Raw genomic sequence first — 22,274 nt, forward strand, 5'->3', positions numbered from 1 at the left:
CCTAAGGATCAAACCTGGGTGGGCCCTGTACAAGGCATCTCACTGCACAATTGCTCCAGCCCCAGGACTCATTTCTTTTTTTCATTTTTTAAACCTTTTGGTCTTTTAGGGTCACACCCGGCGATGCTCAGGGGTTCCTCCTGGCTCTGTACTCAGGGGACCATATGGCATGCCAGGGATTGAACCCAGGTTGGCTGCGTGCAAGGCAAACGCTCTCCTCGCTGTGCTTAACGCTCAGCCTCTGCCCCAAGAACTCATTTCTTTTCTTTTTTTGTTTTTTTTTTTTTAGGGGAGGGGTGTCCAGTTTAGCTCTCTGAGGCTCAGTTTTATTTATTGGCTATTGGCTTTTTGGGGGGGTCACACACAGCGATGCACAGGGGTTACTCTAGCTCTGCACTCAGGAATTACTCCTGGCGGTGCTCGGGGGACCATATGGGATGCTGGGAATCGAACCCAGGTTGGCCTCATGCAAGGCAAATGCCCTACCCGCTGTACTACTGCTCCGGCCCCAGAATTCATTTCTTTAAGGCAGAAGTTTCTGGGACAGGGCAGAGAAACCAGGGTGCCATGTTCAGGTCAGGAGGCAGCAGACTCTCAGCAGCGCTGCTGCAGTGACCAAGAGTCACACACACATGCATGGCCATAGTGTTTGAGGGGCCCTGCTCCCCTGCAGTGTCTGCGGCCAGCACAGCTCTGCGGCACTCAGAGCGCCTCACTGCAGCCGTGCACACACCAGGTGGCCTGCAGCAGGTCTGGCACCCATAGGTGGAGTGGGGCCGGGAGTGCCCCATCCCACTTGCAAGGCAAGGCACGTGGGTCTCTATGGACCTGGAGACACACCCAGTGGTGTCTGTGGGGGGCTGCTCCAAGTTCTATGCCGGGAGGGTTATTTCTGGCATTGCTTGGTGGGCGGATGGGGAAACCACGTGGGTACAATTCCCGTGTGAGAAACACATGGGAATTGAACCCAAGAGTCCCACGTGCAAGCAAGCAAGTGCTCTAGCCCACTGCACCACCCCCCCACCCAAGAAAGGAGTTTTTCTTTTTTTTGGGGGGGGGGGAGGGCTGTGGAGCCCATTCCTTGGTTTCTTCCTCAAGTCTTTTTTTTTTTTTGCTTTTTGGGTCACACCCGGCAATGCACAGGAATTACTCCTGGCGGTGCTCAGGGGACCATATGGGATGCTGGAAATTGAACCCAGGTTGGCCGTGTGCAAGGCAAATGCCCTACCCGCTCTGCTATCACTCCAGCCCCAAGTCTTTTTTTTTTTGTGCCACACGTGGCACTTCTCAGGGGTGATTCCTGGTTCTGGGCTCAGGGATCTCTGCTGGCAGGCTCAAGGGACCATATGGGTTGCTGAGGATTGAATCAAGATCAGCCATAGACAAGGCAAACGCCCTACCCACTGTACTCTCTCTTGGGCCCTCTCTTTTTTTTTTAATTTTAATTTTTTGGGGTCACACCCGGCGATGCTCAGGGGTTACTCCTGGCTCTGCACTCAGGAATTCTCCTGGCGGTGCTCAGGGGGCTATATGGGATGCTGAGAATTGAACTGGGTCAGCCGCGTGCAAGGCAAACGCCCTACCCGCTGTGCTATTGCTCCAGCCCCCTCTTTTGTTTGTTTTGGGAACATACCTGGCAGTGCTCAGGGCTGACTCCTGGCTCTCTGCTCTGGGCTCATTCCTGAGGGCTCAGGGAACCATCTGGGATGCCAGAAAGTGAGCCTGGGTTGACTTCATGCAGGGCAAGCACCAGCCCGTTGTGCTATGCGGACACAGGTTAGCCACGGGCCAGGTGATGACCTTAATCCCTGCACTCTCTCTCCAGTCCCCCTTCCTTAAGTCTTAAAGAGATTCGGCGTCTGCCCTGCCACCTTCCGCAACCCTTCCTCACTCTTCTACTCTCCCCTGCCCAGAGCCTCTGAGTGGAAGGGAGGGCGTGCCGGGTGAACTGTCAGTCATTTTAAATCTCAAGGTAACAAAGGGGGGGGCCTTTAAAGTAACAACCAATCAAAAGAGGTAATGGGAGAGCCAGGGTGGGAGATGAGAGCAGATAAAAGGGGGCTCCAATTTTCTCTCTCTCCCCACTATCTTTCTCTGCCCACACCCAGGCAGACTGCAGAATCAGGCAGCACTGAGCACCCGGACAGACAGACAGCCAAGGGCAGGGGCAGACTACAGGTGGGGCACAAACGCCCAGCCAGGGGGGCCTCACACACATGCACCGTGGCTGTGGCTGGAGCCTCTCAAAGTGGGACAGGACGACAGAACTGCTGGGGCACAGTTGGGAGGCCCAGCGCCAGGTAGAGCTCAGGATCTTGCCCACACTCACTTGGTGGCCAGCTGGCGACAAAGGACAAGACGCTGGGGACTGTTGAGGTACAGTCCGGGAAGGTCCTAGAGACACGATTTCAGACTAGGAAAGTGAATGTGGGCTAGTGACACAGGACAAGGTGTGGCCGTCGTTCACCGGAGGTGAGGGAGACAGGAACCGGAGGCCATATACAAGACGGGGCGGCACCAGGACGCGTGTAAAGAAAGGAGAGGCTGGACACGGCGGGAGGGACCCAAACCCATTTGATGAAACGGTACAATCAAGTCTCACTCTTCTTCATCTTTTGAGATCTGTATGCAAATCTTCCATCCGATGCTTGAGAACCCACCAGCTCAGGGAAATCCACGTTGGCGCCAATCAATACCTCCTCCAGCGTCGGGGAAGGAAACTGGGCTTCTCGGGGAGGAGGGAACGGCCATGCAGGGTGAGGAATGAGCAGCAGAAGCAGGGTTGTAAAAAAACGCTTCTTTATTGAGAGCAGCGAGTGTAAAAAAAACAAAACAACAAAACAAAACCAAAAAACCAAAAAACAAAAACCAACTTCGAAAAATAAAAAAACCAAACAAACAACAAGAAACAACAATACAGGTGTGAGGCGGGGGGTGGCCTACACCCCCGCCACTGGTTCCAGCCCCCCCCACCCAGGCCCCCCCCACCCCACGCTGCAATTACATACAAAAGCCGCCCGGGTGCATACAAAAAGGGCGGATTATATAGTGTCAAAAGCTCCTGAAAACTCCTTCATCTGCCAGGCACTTGGGAGGAAGGAAGGAGAGAGAGAGGGTGGCGGGAAGGAAGGGTGAGCACACACAAGGCCGGCTGGTGGCCTTCAGGACCCGGCCGCGGCCCCGACCGAGGTGGGCCCCGTGGGCAGATGACCCCCCCAGGGTGGATCTCCTCGGCCCCACCTTCCCTTGGGAACACCGGTGGGCGAGCGAGAGGCAGAACTGGACCTGGTCCAGGTGGAGGAGACGTCAGCCAGAAACAGGGGTTACCTGAGCGCCCACACTTACCCTGATGGAGGGAACGGGAGGCAGAGAAACTGCCAGTAGAGGCCCTGGCTACCCGGCCTGGGTTCGAATCCACCTCCCCCAGGGCCGTGAGGGAAGAGAGAACTGCCCAGGGAAGAGGAGCCCCAGCAGTGCCGGTGGGGGTGAGCAGGGCCCCCAAGGGCCAGAGAGGACGGGGGATCTGGCCCAGCATGCTCCCGGGGGGTCCCGGGGAGGCCTCCCAACCCCGCGCCACGCTGAGGCCCCGCGGCCGGGCTCCCCTCACGGCTTGCTGTCCGTGGGGCTGTCACCCAGGGCGTTGGCGATCTCGCTGAAGGAGGGCCGGTCCTTGGGGCTCAGGGCCCAGCAGCGCTGCATCAGCCGGTAGAGCTTGGATGGGCAGCCTTCGGGCTGCGGCAGCCGGGCCTTCCCGGCCTGCAGGTCTGTGGGAGCAGGGCAGACAGCTCGTGAGGCACCCCACCATCACGGGGGTGAGCGGGGCTGGGGCTCCTAGGAGCCTGACTCGGGGACTCTGAAACCCACGTCCCGCCCACCCCGGCTCTCTCCGGTGGACCTCAGGGTTTACTGCATGACCCTTGCAGACTTCATGACACATTTTTTTTTTTTGGGTGAAGGAGTGGACTGCGGGTATTACCTGAAACTTTTAAAATTGTGCTACTATGACTGAAAAATTAAATATAACCCAGGATGCAAGGATTATAGGATGACGACAGTATGTTGTGGAATACAGGCTTTACCCACCAGACTAAGGATTCTTGTGTTTCAAAGAACTGCTGCAGGGGGGTGGGCTTTGTTTCTGAGAACACTGGTGTCCCCCCCCGCCCCCGCCCACGCGAAGGCCGACTCCCTGCCCCTGGGACTCACCCCTTGGGCACCCCGAGGCCTACCTGCCAACACTTCATCATCCGCCTGCCCTCCATGGGGCATCTCTCCGTGGGTAAACACTTCCCACATCAGCACCCCGAAGGCCCAGACGTCGGACTTGGTGGAGAAGTCACCTTCCAGGATAGCCTCGGGGGCCATCCAGCGCAGGGGCACCCAGGCCTGACGGAAATGGTAGTACTCGCTGCGGAAAGAACCACACACAGGCGTGAGGGGCCTTTGCCACTCGAGGTGGCGGACCTGGTCCAGATCTGGGTGTCCACGTGGGCTAAAACATCACTTTTCTTTTTCTTCTGTTTTTGGGCCACACCTAGTGGTGCTCAGGGCTGACCCCTGGCTCTGCGCTAAGGGATCACTCCTGACAGGGCTCAGGGGACCATACAGGACCACAGGGGATTGAACCTGGGCTGGCCAAGTGCAAAGCAAATACCCTAACGGCTATACTATTGCCCTGGCTCTTAAAACTCAGCTTTTGGGGCTGGAGCAACAGCACAGGGGGTAGGGCATTTGCCTTGCACGCGGCCAACCCAGGTTTGATTCCCAGCATCCCATATGGTCCCCTGAGCACCGCCAGGGGTAATTCTTGAGCACAGAGCCAGGAGGAACCCCTGTGCATTGCCGGGTGTGACCCAAAAAGCAAAAAAAAAAAAAAAAAAAAAAAAAAAACCCTCAGCTTTTTCTACAGCAAGGTACTTATGGGTGACATGTGCTGATCACGGCGGGGACGGGGCACGGGGGAGGGGGTGGGGGGGGACGGGGGATGAACACACACACACACATACACACACACACGGGGGTATACAAAATGAAGCTTGGAAGTATCCTGTGGCATTGGATGGTTACAAAATCCCATTAGAATAAAAATTTGCCTGAATGAGAATAAGAAAGACCAATGTTAATATAATAGAAGATGTTAATATAATGTTAATATGAGAAAAACCAATCAGGTCTTATATAAGACCAATCAGGGCTGGAGCTGGCAGGGCGCTCGCCTTGCACGTGGCTGACTGGGGTTCAACCCCTGGTATCCCATATGGTTCCAGAGCCCACCAGGAGTGATCCCTGAGCACAGAGCTGGGTGTGCCCCCAAAATAAAAACAAGAACACAAAAAGAAACAAAAACAATCATTGTGCTCAGGCCTAAAATGTAACAAGCAAGAACAGCAAATGGAGGGAAAACCTCACTTGGCAGTCAAGCCACCATGACTACAGTGACTCTCAGATGAATTGGGGTGACTCAGATTGGGGGTGATTCGATCAGGGGTAATTTCCCAGAAAACGTGGAGGCATTCCCGCGCAGTCTGACAGGAGTTGGGCAAGTGTGGGGCATGAACTGGATGCTCCCGAACTGAAATGACTGCGGGCAGTGAGAGGAGCCTACGGGAAGAATTAGACAAAGGCTCGGACAGTTACGAGAAGTAAGCACACGGGCCAAGGAGCAGCTCAGAGAGCCGGAGCACAGGCCCTGCATGTGGAAAACCCCGGCTCCAGCCCCAGCCCTGCATGGTCCCTCAAGCACCTCTGGGTATGGCCCCAAGAGAAACAAAAAAAAGCTGTATCTGGGGCTGGAGTAATAGTACGGTGGATTAAGTCATTTGCCTGGCATGCAGCCAACCCAGGTTCGATTCCCGGCATCCCATATGCCCGAATAACTCCTGAGTGCAGAGTTAGGAATAATCCCCGAGCAATGCCAGCTGTTGCTCTCTAACAAAAGCAAACAAAAACTGCTCTATCACTATTTTTCGGGGAGCTTTTTGGCCACACCCAGCAGTGCCTGGGGAACATGAGGCACCAAGGATCAAACCCAGGTTTCCTGTGTGTAACTGTGCCCTACACACAGTACTATCTCTCCAGTCCCTGTTTGTTTTTGGTTTTGTTTTGGGGGAGTCACACCCAGCGATACTCAGCTCTGTGCTCCTTGGCAGGGCTCAGTGGACCATGTGGGGTGCCGGGGATTGAACACGCACGCTACAACTGCATGCAAGCAAGAGCCTGATCCTCTGTACTATGGCTCCAACCGACTCTGTTTTACTTTTTTTTTTGGGGGGGGTCACACCCGGCAATGCACAAGGGTTACTCCTGGTTCTGCACTCAGGAATCACTCCTGGCAGTGTTCAGGGGACCAGATGGGATGCTGGGAATCGAACTTGGGTCGGCCACATGCAAGGCAAATGCCCTACCCACTGTGCTATTGCTCCAGCCCCTCTGTTTTACTTTTGTGCCAGTACAGAAAGTGCAAGTTGGATAGCACAGCGGGTAGGGCGTTTGCCTTGCATGTGGCCGACCCGGGTTCAATTCCCAGCATCCCATATGGTCCCCCGAGCACCACCAGGAGTGATTCCTGAGTGTGTGAGCCAGGAGTAACCCCTGTGCATCGCTGGGTATGACCCAAAAAAGCCCCCCCCCAAAAAAAAAACAAAAAAAACCTAGAAAGTCCAAGTCAGGGACTTGGGCGACACCTCTCAAGAGGGGACGGGGACACAGCGCCGGCCCACCCCAGCCTCCTACCTGTTGTACACGTCCTTGCTGAGCCCCAGGGCGGACACCTTCACCTGCCTCTGCGCGCTGACCAGGCAGTTGCGTGCGGCCAGGTCCTTGTGCACAAAGCGGCTGTTGGACAGGTGCTCCATGCCCAGGGCCACCTGGGTGCACAGCGCCACCTGCAGAGAGAAAGGGGCATGTCAGGAGCCAGGACCAGGAGCCCCCCGCACTGTCAGTATGAGGCCTAGGAACCCCCACCTGCTGACCTTCCCTTTCCTTCCTGTCAAGTGGGGGCCATGCCTTACATGCGGGAGGTTCCGGGCACAATTCCTGCCACAGAACCTCTGCTGGTACTCAAGCACCGCCAGGGAAGCTCTCCCCAGCAAACACCAGGCACACAGTACTTGCTTCATTGTTGGAAGAACTGCAATTCAGCCCAGTGAGCTCTCTCCTGAAAAGTCTCATTTCAATTCTCTGGCCACGGGGCTGGAGCGATAGCACAGCGGGTAGGGCGTTTGCCTTGCCCGCGGCTGATCCAGGTTCGATTCCCAGCATCCCATATGGTCCCCCAAGCACCACCAGGGGTAGTTCCTGGCAGAGCCAGGAGAAACCCCTGAGCATTGGGGGTGACCCCCCCAAAAAAATTCTCTGGCCACAATCAGAGTGGACACCTGGGGCTGGTGGCCGGCACCGAGGACGGTGCAGACATACACACATCCTTCCGTCCTGGCAGGATCTAGGCACGAAGCCATCCACCACCCACACCAGCACACACAGACCCTCACTGCGGATGCAGTAGGGAGGACCCCGCCAGAGTGGGCGGACAAAGCCTCATCTTTTTTTTTGCTTTTTGGGTCACACCCGGTGATGCTCAGGGGTTACTCCTGGCTCATGCACTCAGGAAATGCTCCTTTCGGTGCTCGGGGGACCATATGGGATGCTGAGAATCGAACCTGTGTTGGCCACGTTGGCTGCGTGCAAGGCAAACGCCCTACCCGCTGTGCTATCGCTCCAGCCCCCAAAGCCTCCTCTGGGGGCCAGTGATGTGGCTCTGGCTTGTCTCTTGCATGCGCGTCCCGGGGCTCAATGTTGCCAAAGACAGACAAGAGCTTCAGAATTATTAAAAGCCAACACTCGCGGGGCTGGAAAGTGCAGCAGTGAAGCACTTGCCTTGCACACGGTTGAGCCCTGGCACCACACAGGGGGCCCGTGCCCTGCCAGGAGTGAATGTGAGCACGGAGGCAAGCCCTGAGCACTGCTGGCATGGCCCCAAAGACCACAGTCACGGTCACGATACTCCCATTGTTCATCGGTTTGCTCGAGCGGGCCCAGTAATGTCTCCATCGTGAGCCTTGTTGTTAACTGTGTTTGGCACGGGGAGCTTGCCAGGCTTTGCGTGCAGGCGAGATACTCTCGGTAGCTTGCCAGGCTCTCCAAGAGGGGCAGAGGAATCGAACCCGGCTTGGCCGGACAGGGTGCATGCAAGGCGAACGCCCTACCACTGTGCTATTGCTCCAGCCTGGATAGCCCCAAAGACCAAAAAAATGAAAAAATAAATAAAGCAAACATACACACAAAGCGTCCAGCTAAGTATTTACTACCTAAGAAGTTGACAAAAGCAACAGAGAAAGCTGGACAGTACCACGCGTACCAGACGAGCATCAGGCTGGAGTTCCGTCCCAGGCCTCACCGCACAGTACCAGGGAGGACTCGAGCCCCGCAGCTCAACAGAGCGGCCCAACGGGGTGTGTGAGCTCTGTGAGCTGCATATATACACCTAGGCGAGATGCCTCTGCCCCACCTATGAGCACCTGCGAGTGTACCAGCCAAGTGTTTGCATCCCCAGCACCACCACAAAAATCGGAAGGGAGGGAATTTTTTTTTAAAATTAAAGGGCCAGAGCGATAGTACAGCAGGTCAGCATTTGCCTTGCATGAAGCCGACCCAGATTCAATTCCCGGCACCCCATATGGTCCCCTGAGTACCGCTAGGAGTGATCCCTGAGTGTAGAGCCAGGAATAAGCCTGAGCACAACTGGGTGTGATTTCAAAAAAAAACAAAAAAAACAAAAAAAAAAAACACCTCAAAAGATATAGGGTCAGGGGCTGGAGCAATAGCACAGCGGGTAGAGCGTTTGCCTTGCACATGGCCGACCCAGGTTCGATTCCCAGCATCACATATGGTCCCCTGAGCACCGCCAGGGGTGATTCCTGAGCGCAGAGTCAGGAGTAACCCCTGTGCATCGCTGGGTATGACCCAAAAAGAAAAAAAAAAAAAGATACAGGGCCAGACAGTACAATGGGTAAACACTTGCCTTGTACCCAGCAAACCTGGGTTTCACCCCGGCACCACAGATGGACCCCAAGCTCCCTAAGGAGCCAGCCAGGTGTAGCCCCAATACCCCCTGCAAATGGGGGTGCAGTGCAGGGAGACAGCCCCAAGGGCTAGGCATGCTCTGCCTGCCAGCGGCGCAGGTTCGATTCTGCAAACTGCATGCACCACCGGCAGAGAACTGGGAGCCCCTGAGCCCCACAGGGAGGGATAACAAACCACACACACACACACACACACACACACACACACACACACACACAAAAGGCCAGTGTCAAGTCCAGCAGAACCCCGAGCCCTGTATCCGGAACCCTCACTTGCTGCCAGGGGCTAATTGATACTGTCTGCCGACTTCAGGGGGCACCAAATGGCCCCTCATCTTTTTGTTTTTGGGCCACACCCCGTGATGCTCAGAGGTTACTCCTGGCCCTGCACTCAGGTATTATTCCTGGGGGGTTCAGGAGACCATCTGGGATGCCAGGGATGGAACCCGGGTCAGCCGCATGTTAAGGCAAATGCCCTACCTGCTGTACCATTGCTCCAGCCCAGTGCTCCTCATATTCCTGTCACGGGTGCCACAGGATCAGATGGCCCAGAAGTACTCCATCCCAGACAGACAGACAGACAGACAGACAGACTCTACTTCAGGTTTCAAAACTCAACACTGCCCCATCCTGCCTGACTTTCTTCTAAAGGGGCTGGAGGCCTTTGTCCAGTGCTCCCCTGGGCTGCTCTCTGATCTCACTCCAAAGCAAAACAAGCTGAAACCGGAGACGAGAAGAGGTGAGGTGACCAAGGAACGGGGCCATCTTTCTGGCGATGCTGTCCTTCTGGAAATACTGGCCCAGCAAGGGCAGTGAAACGATTCTGGGAAGCAATAAAAGATGGATTTCCTTACTGTGGGGCAAAAACATCACCTGAGGGTCAAAGGATCCATTTCCGACTACAGTGAGATACACCCGCCCTTAATTGTGCCCAGGCCAGGGGCTGGAGTCGTAGCACAGCGGGGAGGGTGCTTGCCTGCTTTGCAGGTGGCTGCTCCAGGTTCGATCCCCAGCGTCCCATAAGATATGATCTCCTGAGCCCCACCAGGAGTGAATCTTGAGCAGAGCCGGGAGTAAGCACTGAGCACTGCTGGGTGTGGCCCGAAAAACAAAACCAGGGGGTGCAGTGCCGCTGGCAGGTGGCAGGTCAACCTTACCCGCGGGGCGAGTGTATCAGCAGCCTGGTGCTGCCTTCGGGTTTCCTGATACTCCCAAATTGCCCCCGTGCCTCTGGCCAGACCCAAACAACTCGGCCAGACCGAGTTTCTCAAGCCACCTCGGGCTCAGCCATCTGAGTTCGTTTATCAGCCTTGCTACAAGAGACCTGTAAGTAAATCTCAAAAGAGATCAAAAGCTGCAGTTAATCCTCCACAAGGCTGAACAGATAGGGGTAAATCAGAAGGGGGTGGGTCGGCCTGGTGCTCTGGCCTGGTGCTTGCAAAAGCAGAGCCCCGGGCAGCCACACAGTCCAAAATTACCACTGTACCCCCACCCCCCACCGCCACCTGACTCCAGACAGATTTCACAGAGATATAATCTGCTGGAAATCTGGGTATGCTTTTTCGGTGACTGAAATCTTTCTCGAAGGCTTTCTCGAAGGTGGGATAGGCTACTTCCCCGCAACTTCCCTGAACTCCCAGAAGCCTCAGCAGTCATGACCCCACCCCAAAGCTGCCATCCAGTTAGAAAAAAATTACTCCAGCCTAACCTTCCCGACAAAAATCCTGAACACCCTGAACAAACATGGTGACCGCTTAGTACTTGAATTGCAAACCATAATGCACAAAAGAGAGGGAGACAGAGAGAGAGAGAGAGAGAGAGAGAGAGAGAGAGAGAGAGAGAGAGAGGTGGGGTGCCTGCTGCAGAGGCAAGCTGGGGGGTGTGTGTTGGAGGATGGAGGGAGGGAGACGGGGAGACACTGGTGGAGGGATGGGTGTTGAGTCACTGTGTGACTGAAACGCAACCATGAACAGCTCTGTAATGGTCTATCTCACAAATATTCAATGAAGAAATTAAATTGAAGACAAAAGGAAGAGAAGGAATTCATTAATTGGTAAAATAAAAATAAAGCCCAGGCCTGCCTGTCCCGTCTTCTCCAGCTGGGACACTCCAGAGGCTGACCTGGGCCTCGGGCGCCCCAGAGGGCACCGTGAGCTCCACTGGACAGGCTTCTACTCAGGTTCTGTCTACGCATCTGCTGACCAAGTGTGCTGTCCAGTGGGGGTGCTATGTTGTTGCTGTCTGGCTATTAGCTGGCAGGGAGGTCCCAGAGGAATCACTGGTTTGAATTCTCTGAGTGGCTTCTCTACAACATCTTATCAGCTATCTTACAAGGGTGACCCATAAGCAAGCGCCCCCCACACAGTGCTCCCCAGATGTCTGTCAGCCTGCACCAGGCACAGCTCCCTCGTTCCTGTACTCAGCAGTCAAGGCGCACTTGGCCCCTTTATTTTTTCATTATTATTTATTTATTTGCTCTTTGGGTCACACCCGGCGATGCTCAGGGCTTCCTCTTGGCTTTGCACTCAGGAATTACTCCTGGCAGTGCTCGGGGGACCATCTGGGATGCTGGGGATTGAACCCTGGTTGGCCATGTGCAAGGCACATGCCCTACCCGCTGTGCTATGGCTTCGGCTCCCTTGGTCCCCCCTTTTTTCTGGGGGGGTCACACCCGGCAACGCACAGGGGTTCCTCCTGGCTCTGCACTCAGGAATTACCCCTGGCTGTGCTCAGGGGACCATACGGGATGCTGGGAATCGAACCCGGGTTGGCCGCGTGCAAGACAAATGCCCTACCCACTGTGCTATTGCTCCAGTCCCTTGGCCCCCTTTAATGGCCCTTCCTGCTCTCAGCCCCCAGGACCCTTGGACGGCAGTGACACAGCCGCTCACTCAACCAGTAGGACCGAAGACTCGTTTCCGCATCACTGTGTCTTCCCTGAGAATGTTCATTGCCAGAGAACCACGCCCCCACCCCCCGCCACAACCCCCCCCCCCACATTGTGCTTTTTCTGTTCATTTTGGGGCCCCACCCGGCAGTGCTCAGGGCTTAGCCGTGGCTCTGCACTCAGGGATCACTCACTCCTGGTGGAGCTCAGGGGGTACCTCACAGGGGTGCCGGGGAAGGAAGCAGGCGGTTTCTAGGCCAGCGGCCTCCGACCTGCTGGACTATGGCGCTGAACTCCAAACTCTTCTTTTCAAACTGCTAACGGAGATCCGTGAGGTTGCAAGACAAAGTCTGTGAGTCAGTGAAAACCCGGGGGACAGCAACGTGGCTGAGGAGCGGAGCATGTGCGAAGCCTGTGTGTCCCCTCTGCAGTCCCCCCCGACACAACGGCAGGGAATTCCAACAGCGCCAGTATTTGGAAAGGTCAGTTAGGCATTTGCTGGATTTGAATGCAAAATACATTCCCCCCCTGTTCTTTTTTAATAGGGGTCACACCTAGCACTGTCGGGGGAAGGGTGAGCATTCGATGCCAGGGAGCAGACACAGGAGCACATGCTCCACCACTTGAGTTATCGTCCCATCCCTGCAACATGCATTTCCCATAGAGGATTCGAATTTTTTTAAATCACTGTCATCCCGTTGTTCATCGACTTACTCAAGCGGATGCCAGTAACGTCTCCATTCGTCCCAGCCCTAAGGTTTTAGCAGCCTCTCCTTATTTACCCATTTTCCATAATTACCATGCCATATTTGATGGGGTTCAGACAGTAGGCAATAAATCAGAGAGGGAAATGGAGCGTTAGCACAGTGGTAGGGCGTTTGCCTTACAAGCGGCCAACATGGCCGACCCGAGTTCGATTCCTCCGCCCCTCTTGGAGAGCCCGGCAAGCTACCGAGAGTATCTCGCCCGCACGGCAGAGCCTGGCAAGCTCCCCGTGATGTACTCAATATGCCAAAAATAGTAACAGTTTTTTGTTACTTTTACCGTGGACAATTTATTTTCTATTGCTGATTATGAAAAACATACGATGCCGTGTGGCTGCAGTAGTGGCCGCACGATTTTGGAATTCTGAAATTTTAACAATTAAATCTGGAGGGATTTCTGCCAAAATCTGCTGGGTTCTGAGATTTGTTCCTGAGTCTCTGGGATCATGGCCGTTAAGCAGCTTGATCAGGAGACTGAGAGGCCGTTCATGGGTGGCAAGCTGGGGTCTCGTTGGGGTGGGGAGGAAAGGGCTGGTTCCACCTCCATCCCATGAGGTCCTGCATGTCTCGTCACTGCAGGCCCAAACCTGACTGTCCTATGGCCTCTGGAGGATGGCGGCCACCAAGCCGCTAGGGGAAATAGGCCAAGGCATAAAACCTATTCCCACTGGGGATGGCCCGGTGCCAGTAACCTACTGCGGAGACTGGACACTTTTCTGCCAAAAGCCACTGGGTTCCGAGATTTTTTCCTGAGTCTCTGGGATCGTGGCCATTAAGCAGCTTGATCAGGAGCCAGAGAGGCCATTCATGGGCGGCAACTCAGGGTCTCATTGGGGCGGGGAGGAAAGGGCCGGCTCTGCCCCCATCCCATGAGACCCTGCATGTCTCGTCACTGTGGGCCCAAACCTGACTGTCCAATGGCCTCTGGAGGATGGTGGCCACCAAGCTGCCGAGAGGGTGCAGGGGGAGGAACAGCACCCTTTCCCCCGTGGGGTGGCCCAGCACTGGTAACCTACTGCAGGGACCGGACGCATTTCTGCCAAAAGCCGCTGGGTTTCGAGATTTGTTTCTGAGTCTCTGGGATCATGGCCATTAAGCAGCTCAATCAGGAACCAGAGAGGACATGCCCCCAATTATATAGCTGAGCCGGAGGTGGTTTGTGGGTGTGTGTCCCACATACCTAACTTTTGGCGGTTTACTTTCTTGGTAAACTTTGCCCCAAGTTTTTGGGGTCTGGCCAAAGGCACAGTAGCAATTTTGGGGTATCTGGAAGTCTGAAGGCACCATCAGGCTGCTGATGCACTCACCTCACAGGTACAGATTGACCTGCTGGTGGCCCCATACCCCCAACAACCAACAAAATAAATAAATAAAACCACTTCCAAGGCAGGGGGCGGAGCAACAGTACCACACTGAGGGCAATGGCCTTGCAGACGGCCAACCGAAGTTCGACCCTCGGCATCCCATATGGTCCCCTGAGTCTGCCAGGAGTGATCCCTGAGTTCAGAGCCAGGAAGTAAGCCCTGAGCATCGCCCGAAAGGACTCCAAAACAACAAAAGATAAGCATTTCCAAGGCAAAATCCTGCACAGTCCTCCAGGAGGCCTCAAGCATTCTTGAACCTGGCCTGAGGCGTGAGGCTGGCAGCCTGTGGGACCCAGCACCACCCCACACCACAGCATGTGACTTCCACACGCACAACCTCCTGCCTCTTCCACCAAGTGGGACGTGAACATCACAGCAACCGAGGGAAGCAGAAAACTGAAATGAAAAGGTGTGTGTGTGTGTGTGTGTGTGTGTGTGTGTGTGTGTGTGATGGACACAGTACAGGGGTTAAGGCACTCACCTTGCATGCCACTGACCCTGGTTTGAGTCCCCAGCACCTCATATGTTCCCCAAGCACTGCCAGGGGTAGCCCTGCACACCGCTGGGTACTCCCACCCATGGAAAAAAAAAAGGCATCAGCTGGAGAGATTGTTCAGAAATGGAAGCTCTCAGGCAGAGACCAAGAAACGTCCAGGTTTCTCTGTTCTCACCTTCAGTTTTTAAAAGCCCCCTCCCCCATTTCCAATGTCGAATGCTGACGGGGAAAATCCAGAGCCATCATGGAAGCCTCCCCATCAGATGTAAGATGCTGTGGTGTGGGGCCAGGGAGCTGGCCCAATGGGGGCTCAGTGAGCTGAGGGCACAGAGCCCTCCTCACACAGAGCCAGGCGATCCCAAACACTGCCAGGCGTGGCCCCCAAACCAAACAAAACTGAGTGAGTATGAAAGACAGTAATGCCTTCTAGCCAAGAGAGCTGTGCAGGGCCAGTCAGGCGCAAGTGTGGGGGCTGAGCCGCCCCACCAGCCTGGAGACTCTGCTTCTGACCAGAGAACTGACCCCTGGCCCGGAAATGTCCCGTTCCTGCCCGTGAGAACGAACCCCAGGGACCTTCTCGGGAAGGGAACCCCATGTTCCCTGCGCTGTGCCTGCCTAGATGAAGGTCCAGGAGCTTCGCCACTCTGCTCCCCCTCACTGTGTGGGCTCCGCCCTCTGCTGAAGCTCCCCCACTCCACCTGCAGGGCCCCCCTTACCCCCTCGCCCCTGCTGCTGGAGGGTGCACACACTTGGGGGAGCACTTGGTTTGTGTTAGCGGCGGTGCTCACCAGCCTCCAGGCAAGCAGGAGATCTAGTCTCTTACAGGGTCAGGTGTGCTGGGGCCCTGAGCCCTCTCCTGGTGCCTGGACGTTTCCACCTTGCACTGGCCACTTCGAGTCCAGTCCTGAGCAGTTTTAGGTTCCTGACCTCGCTCCCCTGGGAGGAACTCGCCCTGCGTGGCCTCCCAGCACGTCACTGCACCCCTCACTTGAGCTTCCCAGGAGGAAGAACTAGCCAAAGCCTGGCTGGGGCCTCGGGGCCTTTAGTAAACTAACCCTCAGGGGGGTCAGGCCAGCCAGGAGGACACACAGCCACTTCTCACCCCAAAGGCCGTGACCTGGGCCAGCCCCTGACCACGAGGGACATGGGTCGGAGCAGTTCAGCACCTGCACTGCTTTAGGAGGTGAGAGCTCGGTGGGGAGGAAGGGGGGGACTCATTTCAGAGGGGGACGGCGGAGGCAGGAAAGAAAGGTGTTATTGCGGTGGGGTGGGGTGCCAGTCCGCCTTCCCTTCTGCGCTGTTTCGGGGATGTGGGGGCTGCACCTGGCAGTGCTTGAGGGTTACTCCTGGCTCTGCACTCAGGAATCCCTCCTGGCAGTGCTCACTGGACTACGGGGACGCCGGGGATGGAACCTAGGTTGGCCCCACGCAAGGAAAACGCCCTCCCCGCGGTTAGACTATGGCTCCAGCCCTTAGCAATGAACTTTTTTTTTTTTTCCCTTTTCGGATCACACCCAGCGTTGCACAGGAATTACTCTTGGCGGTACTTGGGGGACCATATGAGATGCTGGGGATCGAACCCGGGTCGGCCTCGTGCAAGGCAGACGACGCCCTCCCTGCTGTGCTCTCGCTCCAGCCCCAGCAATCGATGGACTCTTGAATAGGTGGAAAGCCACACGCAGGGCAGGCTGGAAGAAACCCTTTAAAAGCCAACGGGAACAAAGGAAGTGTACACATATGCTGCCGGAGCCCAGGTGTGGCTGCCTGTGTCGCCAGCATCTCCCCTTGAGACACGCCCTTTTATCCTTTCTTCCTGATGCTGGGCTCCACGCCGGAGAAGAACATGTTCTCTCGAATACACATTCTCAATCTCCCCCTCTCCCTTCTCTCTCTCTCTCTCTCCCTCCAAGCTTGCAAATGAAGAAGCCTGTTTTTCACTTCACTGCTTAGCTTCTTCTGAAAGTCTTTCCCGAGAGAAAGAGGGAAGAACCCGAAAGGCCTGGGTAAGGTGTCAGGCTGAGCTTCCTTTCTCCCGAGGAGGAGCTCAGACGCAGATGAGATCAGCTCAGACCCCCCCAGGCCGTTCCCCGGGAGGCAGAGGTAGGACAAGGAGATTCCCTTTGAGGCGCTGCCTCTCTCCTCCCCACCTCACACAAGTCACCCAGGGGGACCCCGCGGGCATCGCTCCTGCAGATGTGGGGGGTCATGCCCCTGCATGCAGGCAGCACCAGCCCCTACCCCCTTCAGGCAACCCCAGCTGGACTGGCCACTCTGCTGCACTCGGCAGTGCCTTGTCACCTGTAGAATGGGGTGCCCGAGTGCGTTTCAGAATCGCTGTGATCCCAGAGGTAAGAGGAGAGAAGCCGGAAGCTCAAAGCCTGGGTTGGGGGGAGGGGAGGGGGGAGCCTGGCCCTGCAGCCACCTGGGGACCCCTCCCTCCCCTCACCTTCTGCTTGGTGCTCAGCGGCTGGGACTTCAACTTTTCGTCCTTGCTCTTGGAAATCCTCAGGAACTGTTTAAGGTCGCCCTGAAGTGGGGAAAAATAAAAATGTTGGTCAGCTCTGGGCTGCCGCCGGCAGCTGGGGTTTGGGGTGTGGCCCAGCAGGGCCTCGACACCCTGTGGTGCACCCCTGAGCTGCCCTGGTCAGCGGGGGGCACTGTCACGCGTCCCCTTTGAGAGCTCTCAGAGAGGAAAGCCGCGCAGGCCAGCAGGGAGACGGAGGCCCTGCTTTGCACGTGGGGGTGGAGGGGTGTGGGCATGGGCAGGCTCACTAGGTGCTGCCAAGTGGGGCACGAAGGGAGGAAGGGAAAAGGGAAGGAGAGGAGAGGAAGAGCGAGGGGAGTGAAAGAAAATGGGAGAGGAGGGAAGAGGGGAAGAAGGGAGAGGAGAGGAGGGGTGAGGAGGGGCGGGGAAAGGAGAAGAGGGGAGGGGACATGAGAGGAGAGGAGGGGTGAGGAGAGGGGACAGGAGGAGCAGAGGGGGGTCAAAGAGGAGGCGAGGAGGGCTGAGGAGGGGTGAGGAGAGAAGGGGAAAGGAGAGGAGTGAGGAGGGGTGAGGAGGGGAGGGGCAGGAGAAGAGGGGAGGGGGAGGAAGGGAAAGGAGAGGGGAGGAGGGGTGAGAAGGGGCGGGGAAAGGAGAAGAGGGGAGGGGACATTAGAGGAGAGGAGAGGAGGGGTGAGAGGGGAGGGGACAGGAGAGGAAAGGAGGGGTGAGGAGCGGGGACAGGAGGAGCAGAGGGGTGAAAGAGGAGGGGAAAGGAGAAGAGGGGAAGGGACATGAGAGCAGAGGAGAGGAGGGGTGAGAAGGGAGGGGACAGGAGAGGAAAGCAGGGGTGAGGAGCGGGGACAGGAGGAGCAGAGGGGTGAAAGAGGAGGCGAGGAGGGCTGAGGAGGGGTGAGGAGAGAAGGGGAAAGGAGAGGAGGAGTGAGGAGGGGTGAGGAGGGGAGGGGCAGGAGAAGAGGGGAGGGGGAGGAAGGGAAAGGAGAGGAGGGGTGAGAAGGGGCGGGGAAAGGAGAAGAGGGGAGGGGACATGAGAGGAGAGGAGAGGAGGGGTGAGAGGGGAGGGGACAGGAGAGGAAAGCAGGGGTGAGGAGCGGGGACAGGAGGAGCAGAGGGGTGAAAGAGGAGGCGAGGAGGGCTGAGGAGGGGTGAGGAGAGAAGGGGAAAGGAGAGGAGGGGTGAGGAGGGGAGGGGCAGGAGAAGAGGGGAGGGGGAGGAAGGGAGAGGGGAGGAGGGGTGAGGAGGGATGAGGAGGAGAGGTGGAGAAGCAGGGAGAAGAGGAGAGGAGAGGGAGGGGAGGAGAGGGAGGGGGTGCGGCCGAGCAGCAGTGTGATGACAAGGTGAGGGCCAGGTTGGGAGGACGGCGGGGCGTGACGGGGCCAGGGGCGAGGGAGAAGGAGCGTGGGTGCAAGCCAGGGTCCCTGGAGGGGAGTGTGCCCGGGCGGGAGAGGCCCCGCCCGAGGAAATCGGCATCTGAGCCAGCGCCGGGAGCACCGGGGGCTGGAGGGCCACTCGGGCGGGGGCGGCCACGCCGGGGCCCCGCGTACCAGGTCCACGTACTCCAGCACCATGTAGTGCGGCTCGGCCTCGCGGCACAGCGCCAGCAGCCGCGCCACGTTGGCGTGGTTGAGCTTCCCGAACATCTCCAGCTCGCGGCGGAAGTCCAGCTGCTGCTGCTCGTCGCGGCTCTGCAGGCTCTTCACCAGCACCAGCGTCTCGGCCACGCCCTCCTCCAGGCCCTGCGCCTTGGCCAGGAACACCTCCCCGAACTCGCTCTTCCCTGCGGGCCGGTGGGTGGGTGGGCGGGGGTCAGCGGCCCGCGGGCGGGGGGGCTCCCTGGCTCCTGTCTGATCCCGAGACGCAAACGTGGGGTGAGCCGGGGCCTGGCGTGGTGTGTGAGAAACCTGGTTTCACAACTACACGCCTCTGCCTACGCTTGGACAACAGCCGGGGCTGGGGAAACGGGGGTTGGAGGGGCTGGACGCGCCTGTGGGCAACCCGGTTTGAGCCCCCGCACCGTAAGGTCCCCCCAAGTGCTGCCGCGTATAACCCCGGGAGTAGCCCCCACACCAGCACTGCCAGGTATGGCCCCCACACAAACAAGAAGATGCTTTTCTTTCTTTTTTCACTTTTTGGATCACACCCGGAGATGTACAGGAGTTACTCCTGGCTCTGCACTCAGGAGTTACTTCTGGTGGTGCTCAGGGGACCCTATGGGATGCTGGGAATCGAACCCGGGTCGGCTGCGTGCAAGGCAAACGCCCTGCCCACTGTGCTATCACTCCGGCCCCACAAGAAGATGCTTTTAAGGGGCCAGAGCAATAGTACAGCATGTCGGGTGTTTGCCCTGCACACGGCCGACCCAGATTCCATCCCGGGCACCCCATCTGGCCCCCTCGTACACAAGTGACCCTGGCTTGATCCCTGGCACCACACGGGGTCACCCAAACACCATCTGGGGTCAGTGACCCCTGAGCACAGAGACAGGAGTCAGGCCTGTTCTTACTCCTGGGCATAGCCCAAAAGTCAAACAAATTAAAGTTCAAAGTATTTTTAAGAGGGAAGCCAGGTAGGGCTCAAAGAGCAGGAGCACACGCTCTTCGTAAGTGGGGGGTCAGCCCGTGTGCCCCCCTCACCACAGGGAGAGCCCCAGGCAGCGGTGTGGCGTGGCCGGCAGGGCGGGGTGTCAGCGCTCAGCAGCTCAGGTCTGTCAGGGTGGGGTCGTTCCCATACGGCACATAGCACCATGGGGCAACACCCTGGGCCACGCGGCCCCCAGCACCCCCTCGGCCTCGAGCGGTCTCGAGAGGTCTAGAGCCGGCAGCCCTAACTGCCCTCGGCAGAGGCCTGAGGTAGTAGCTGGGCAGTTCGGGCCCGTCACATACCCAGCGTGGTGATGGGCTGCAGGCTGGACCGTGGGAAGTGCAGCTTGTCGCTCGTGCTGTGACGCTTGTTGGTGGCCGCCGAGCTGGAGCCCAGGCTGGTCAGGGCCACTTCCTCTTGGATCTCTGCCGAGGGCTGCCCGTTCTGCAAAGGCCCGCCTGCCAACGGGACACAGGGCTGGGACCTCAGTTCTCTCCCCCACCCTTGACTTCTGACTCTGGGGACCGGAACCCCACGGCAGAGCCCTGGTGGTGGAGAGGGGGGCGGGGAGGCGGAGCCCTAAGGTATAGGGTGACGTATCAATGCAGCCAGCCCCGATCCGATCCGCTAGGAACCAAACAACCATCACCCAACCCACCCCCGTCCGTGCCAGCTGGGGGGGACGACGACGACTCCTCTGCCTTCCCACTCACGCCTCTTGCCAAGTCCAGAGAGGCTTCACGAGCAGACCCTGCCCAACAGCGGGGCAGCAGGAGAGAAGGTCCAGCAGAGCCCCCTGGACCTGTCAGAGGAGGGGACAGGGAAACCCCCCGATGGCCCCTCGGAGGGGCTGGCAGAGGGTCGGTGACTCCCACAGGCTAACAGGCTAACTGGCCACGGTCAGGGGCCGGCGGGGGGTGGGGGGGCGTTCAGGAGGCTCCACGGAGGTCCTGCTGGGCGGGCAGCTGAGACGCCAGCAGCACCCCCCTCCCCCCACGAGGCCAGGCTGGGGGCGCCCGGGGCCCCTCACCGTTGAGGCACTCCATCTCAGGCTCCTCCCCCTCGGGCTGCTTCTGCAGCCGCTTGGCCCTGCAGCGCTTCTTGCAGTAGAACATGAGGCCCAGCACCGCGATGATGTAGGCCACGGCCGCGCCCACCGACAGCCCGATGGTCTGGATCATCTTGTAGGGGGGCGGGCTGCCCGAGCCCTCCGACTCCTCCCGCAGGGGCTTGTCTGCAAGACACACGGGCAGGCGTGAGCGGGGACCGGCCCGGAGAAGCACGGCCGACCCGGCCTCCTCGGGACTGGCCAGAGCCAAGGCCTGGTGTCTTGCGGCACGCGTGGGGCTGGGACCCCGGGCCACCGACGCTGAGCCACGGCCGCAGCACCGCTCATGTGACTAGTCATGTGACCGCAGCCAGCCAGGCCCTGCAGAACAGCGCCTGGGGACCGGGAACCCGAGACAGGGCTGGGAGACCCGCTCGCCCGGACTGCGGCTCACCCAGGCTCCATCACCAGCACCACGATGGTCGCCAGCACCCCATCAGGGGGGATCCTGAGCGCCCAGCCAGGAGTAAGCTCTGAGCATTGCTGGGTGCAGCCCAAAAACAAACCAAAAACAATTTGCTGCTGAACTGGAGACTGAGAATCTCCCATGTGAAGTGCTCGGAGCAGAAGCAGGGGTGGGCATCAGGCAGGGGCTGCATCCAAATGCTACATGCTGGTGGTCTTTTTTTATTTGGTGGGGGGGGGCATATCTGGTGGTGCTCTCAGGGATCATTCCTGGGGATACTCCTTAACTGTGCAGTGCCAGGGATGAAACCAGGGCCGGCCACATGCCACCCTTCCACTGTCTCTCAGGGCCCTGGGGGAGGGGGGGTCTTTGTGTACGAGACCCTCAGGCAGTGCTCACACTGGGAGCCGGGGCCACTTCCAGAGACACCTGATGTGGCTGTGCTGGGCCGAAAGGTCAGTGCTCAGGCTGGTACCAGGTTGCTGCTGGAGCCAGGGGTCACGGGAACACCAGAGCAACAACACCCAGTGCAGGTGCTCAGTACCTTTGAACTCTCACCCGGGCCTACTCCCTGAGGTCTTTTCCCTGACAGTCATTGCCGCTGGGACTCAAGGCAAAGGGTTGTCAGCCCGGGAGCAAATCCCTAACTCCTACCCTGGAAATGATGCCCGGGAGGAAGGACGCAGGGGCGGGGGCGGGGGGAGCAGGGTGGGCACGTGCATACACCCTCCTTGCCAAGAGAGCAGGGAGGAAGCGTGCACCGGGGCACACACCGACCTCGCAGCCAGGGTTGTGTCTGTAGTTGAGGGAGGCCAGCGCTGCAACCCGCCCCCCGTGGCCCAGGGGTCTACGTGCCTTTGGTGCCTAGTGCTGAGTAAGGACCACGCCCCCGCCCCTCCAAGTTCGTACCCACGACGTAGAGGGACGCCTCCGTGTGTTCGATGTTGCAGCTGTTGCCTGCGATGCACGTGTAGGGGCCGGTGTCCTCTGGGGCCACGTCATGGATCACCAGGGAGCCGTTCTGGAAGATGTGCATCCTGCCACGAGAGAGAGCCCCTGAGCTGCCCGACTGTCCATCCGGCCGGC

General features: G+C 58.0%; 2 protein-coding genes across 2 annotated transcripts in view; one reads left to right on the top strand and one right to left on the bottom strand.

Annotated features, from left to right (window-relative positions):
- Nucleotides 1-22,274, top strand: part of DLK2 (delta like non-canonical Notch ligand 2) — a 442,344-nt gene that overhangs the window by 371,320 nt on the left and 48,750 nt on the right. The gene's annotated exons all lie outside the window — the stretch shown is intronic.
- PTK7 (protein tyrosine kinase 7 (inactive)) overlaps nt 3,601-22,274 on the bottom strand; it is a 71,690-nt gene continuing 53,016 nt past the window's right edge. Inside the window, exons 13-20 of the mRNA XM_056126334.1 lie at nt 22,098-22,225; nt 20,705-20,908; nt 19,977-20,132; nt 18,639-18,871; nt 17,038-17,118; nt 6,733-6,884; nt 4,230-4,408; nt 3,601-3,764 (exon numbers count right to left, since the gene is read on the bottom strand). Of these exons, the coding sequence (XP_055982309.1) occupies nt 3,604-3,764; nt 4,230-4,408; nt 6,733-6,884; nt 17,038-17,118; nt 18,639-18,871; nt 19,977-20,132; nt 20,705-20,908; nt 22,098-22,225 (1,294 nt within the window). The 3' untranslated portion in view covers nt 3,601-3,603. The remainder of the gene's footprint in view (nt 3,765-4,229; nt 4,409-6,732; nt 6,885-17,037; nt 17,119-18,638; nt 18,872-19,976; nt 20,133-20,704; nt 20,909-22,097; nt 22,226-22,274) is intronic.

Source organism: Sorex fumeus, unplaced genomic scaffold (genome assembly GCF_029834395.1).
Source record: "Sorex fumeus unplaced genomic scaffold, SorFum_2.1 ptg000061l, whole genome shotgun sequence".
NCBI classification, from domain to species: Eukaryota; Metazoa; Chordata; class Mammalia; order Eulipotyphla; family Soricidae; genus Sorex; species Sorex fumeus.